Below are 3,374 nucleotides of genomic sequence, written 5' to 3' on the forward strand. Positions count from 1 at the left end.
CAAAAAGATATTACATTATTTCTATAAACACGTATATATATATGTGTGTGTGTGTGTGTGTGTGTAAGCATTGTCATAAATAAACTTGAGACTTTAAATATAATGCCGTATAAGTGAGCTGGCTTGTTCACTGATATGATGTTTGACTAGGTCCTGCAATTACTTTTAAAAATTTATCAAATTGGTTGTTTTTGTTTACTTTCATTGGAAGCATGATTTTCTACTTGATGTTATGATCATTAGTTTTTATACGTATGCTTGTTTTTCAGTATCTCAAGAGAATAGTTCCTTATGCAAAAGGTCGAGGAGAAGTAGGTTATCCAAAATTGAGGTAAATTGATTTCCTCAAAAAAAAGAAAACTTAAGACCGAATAACACTGGCTGTAAATACAAGTTATCAAGATTGTTATACTCAGAACTTTGAACTTAAGAAGAAATAAACTGTACTAGTAATTATATTCAACTTTAGCACATGATTAGCAAACTAAACAACTGAACAAATGTTTATAAAAATTTTTTTAAATATTCTTTTAAAACTTATCACCAAATGTTCAGAAAAATAAATACAGATAATTCTCCACCACCACCGCTCCCTTTTTTTTCCACAGAGTTGTTAGAGGTTAATGAGACCTCATGATTTTTATGGTAATGTAAATGTTGCACATTATGTAAAAGCACTTACATTTTGTAAGTGCTGCACGTCTATTCTTATATTAGGAACGGTGAAATCAAGTAAAATTTAGGAAATACTTAATTCTCATGTAAGAGGATAGTTAGGACTTTACAATAATCATTCAATGATGATAATATGAAAACTATATATAATGTATTTTTGATATGTGGGTGGGTGTAAATTGCTTAATGTCATGAAGTACGTATATAATATATTTCAAGTGTGTTGGTGTGTTTGTGTGTGTAATTTGGTTCAATATTTTCTCTTTGCATTTGTAGTTATTCAGTATGGAGACATATAGCGTGTAACAAGCTTCAGCTTACAGAAGATTTAGCATGGCTGTAAGTATACATTTCTGTTCTGTGATAAAATTAATAATCATTGATCAAAATATTAACCAATTTTTTTGCATTTTTTAAAGTACTTTTGTGTGTGTGTGTGTGTGTGTGTGTGACTTGTATATGTATATATATAAATTTTGATTGTGTTGTAATACTTTGTTTTTGGTTAATTATTTTTATTGTAATTTCTGCAAATGTTCATGTGTTTTTTATTTTAATTATTTTTCTTGAAAAATTGTTTGATTATATGTAAGAAATAAGGAACGTAATTTTACACAAATAAATGATAATGTTAACATTAACTCGTTAAAGTACTTGCGATTGTTTGTGTATAATCATAGTCCTTGATTTGAAAAGTATATATATATAATAGTAATATAATGTATATATAATTTTGTAACAAAAAACATTTATATGAAATGAGAATTGATTACAAACTTATTTTATTGTTTTAAATGTAATGTGATGAAAATCTTGAAACTACAAAAATAGTTAAGCACTGAAAATTCTCATGTCACACTATTATATAGCTACTAAATTAGAACCAAATAAAATGTTAAAGAAACAGTAGGAATATTCTGAAATGTAGACAATAACATTTGCATAGGGATAAAGGTGTTGTTACTTCATTTATTTAACCAGTTATAGGTTGATTGCCCTTGACATAACAAATTAAATATAATATCCTTTGTTTGTGAACAAATTTTGATCTTATGTAGTTGAAGAGCTAATTTAAGCTAAGCTAATTTAATTAATTTTATTTTAAAATAAAAATGTCATATTATTTGTTTATTAATGAAAACACACAAAATTACATTAGCTTTGTTTTATACTTATTCCTACCTTTTTCTTTAACGTAAATACCTGTATGCGACAAGCAAGACTTATTTTAACTTTCACAATACGTTTGACTGATTTATGATTTTCTTTACTCCAGGATAGAAAAATAAAGACAACTTATTGTATACATGTAATTCAGTTGCACTTAACTAAAAAAAAAAGTAAAAGATTTGTGAGAATATTGAAATTAACTTTATTCTAAAGTATATTATATGTTGGAAGTAGAATCCATGAATACATTTAAAACAAATATATTCTCTGCATTGTAAACACCATTTAGATTTGTCAATTTTGTGGTTATTGCTTCTATTATCTGAGTTATAGAGCTAATACTATTTAGGTAGAAACAGTACTTACTTTTCTTAATTTTTAATTTAAGTAAAATGTAAAAAAGTAACAAAAAATGATTAAGGTATTATTAATGGTTTTATTTTTCTAATTGAATTAACATTGATTATCTACAAGAAATAAAAACATATTTTATAAGGAATTCTCAACTACTTATTTTCTAAAACTTACATTTGGAGAACATTTCCTGTTACAAGTTCATAATGGTATTAAACTTGCACCATTTGCTCCTACTTTTCCAGCTACTTTGAACAGTATAACTTGGTACATTTGAAGAAAGCTCCAGAACGTATAGAGCTGGACAAGATGTTGACGTTAGGAGATAATGGAGAATTAACAGGTGATTCTTGATATGATATTACTATATATGGTTCCAATAAGTTAAGGTTTTAAAATAATAAAAATTTCATAACCATATTATAACAAAAATATCTAGCTTTAATACACAAAATTATCAAAAGAGGCTATCAGTATCGATTCACACCAAATGTATGCACAAAATAACAATAAAAAATATATATATATTACTACTACTAAATCTACTGTGGAAAATTCATAAATAAATAAATACACATTAAATTAAATGGATTACAAAAGAAAGTGCAAGAATGAAAAATATAGCTTTTTGATGTAAAGTAGGGTAAAAATTCTAAACTACACTTTAATGTAAGTTTTATGGTGTTTTCTTTATGTAAGTTTATTCTCTAGCTATGAGATACCTACATCTTTTAACTGTTATATCCCTGTAAAGATATTTAGCTTTTTTTATTGTGACTAAATCTTTAAACCTAGTCAAAATATAGTACTTTGTTTAATTTCATATATATATAAATAGCTAAACATGAGAATAAGTTTGATACATAATATATATATATATATATACACTTCTTAATTTATTTGGTGTAGTAACAGCTGATGAAATGCTCTTATTTATAACACTCTGCAGCCACAATTACCTTATGTATATAAATGAGGAGAAAATTTGCATTTTGAAATACTTTATAAGACAAGATTGTTATGCTTTACTTAGTTTGTTTATACTAAGCCTTGTGTGTGTTATTACTTGGAACTCTATGGATTGTGAGTACCGTATTTTTCGGAATATAAGACGCACCCTTATTTTGAAGACAGTTTTGGGGAAAAAGCTACAGTCGGATTTGAAAGATTTTTAT

The 3,374-nt window shown here is 26.1% G+C and overlaps 1 protein-coding gene across 1 annotated transcript in view; it reads left to right on the forward strand.

The window, feature by feature from the left end:
- LOC106466977 (TBCC domain-containing protein 1-like) overlaps window positions 1-3,374 on the forward strand; it is a 29,587-nt gene that overhangs the window by 3,056 nt on the left and 23,157 nt on the right. The window contains exons 2-4 of the mRNA XM_013927289.2: window positions 270-331; window positions 952-1,014; window positions 2,445-2,542. Of these exons, the coding sequence (XP_013782743.2) occupies window positions 2,509-2,542 (34 nt within the window). The 5' untranslated portion in view covers window positions 270-331; window positions 952-1,014; window positions 2,445-2,508. The remainder of the gene's footprint in view (window positions 1-269; window positions 332-951; window positions 1,015-2,444; window positions 2,543-3,374) is intronic.

Source organism: Limulus polyphemus, unplaced genomic scaffold (assembly GCF_000517525.1).
Source record: "Limulus polyphemus unplaced genomic scaffold, Limulus_polyphemus-2.1.2 Scaffold2447, whole genome shotgun sequence".
Classification (NCBI taxonomy): Eukaryota; Metazoa; Arthropoda; class Merostomata; order Xiphosura; family Limulidae; genus Limulus; species Limulus polyphemus.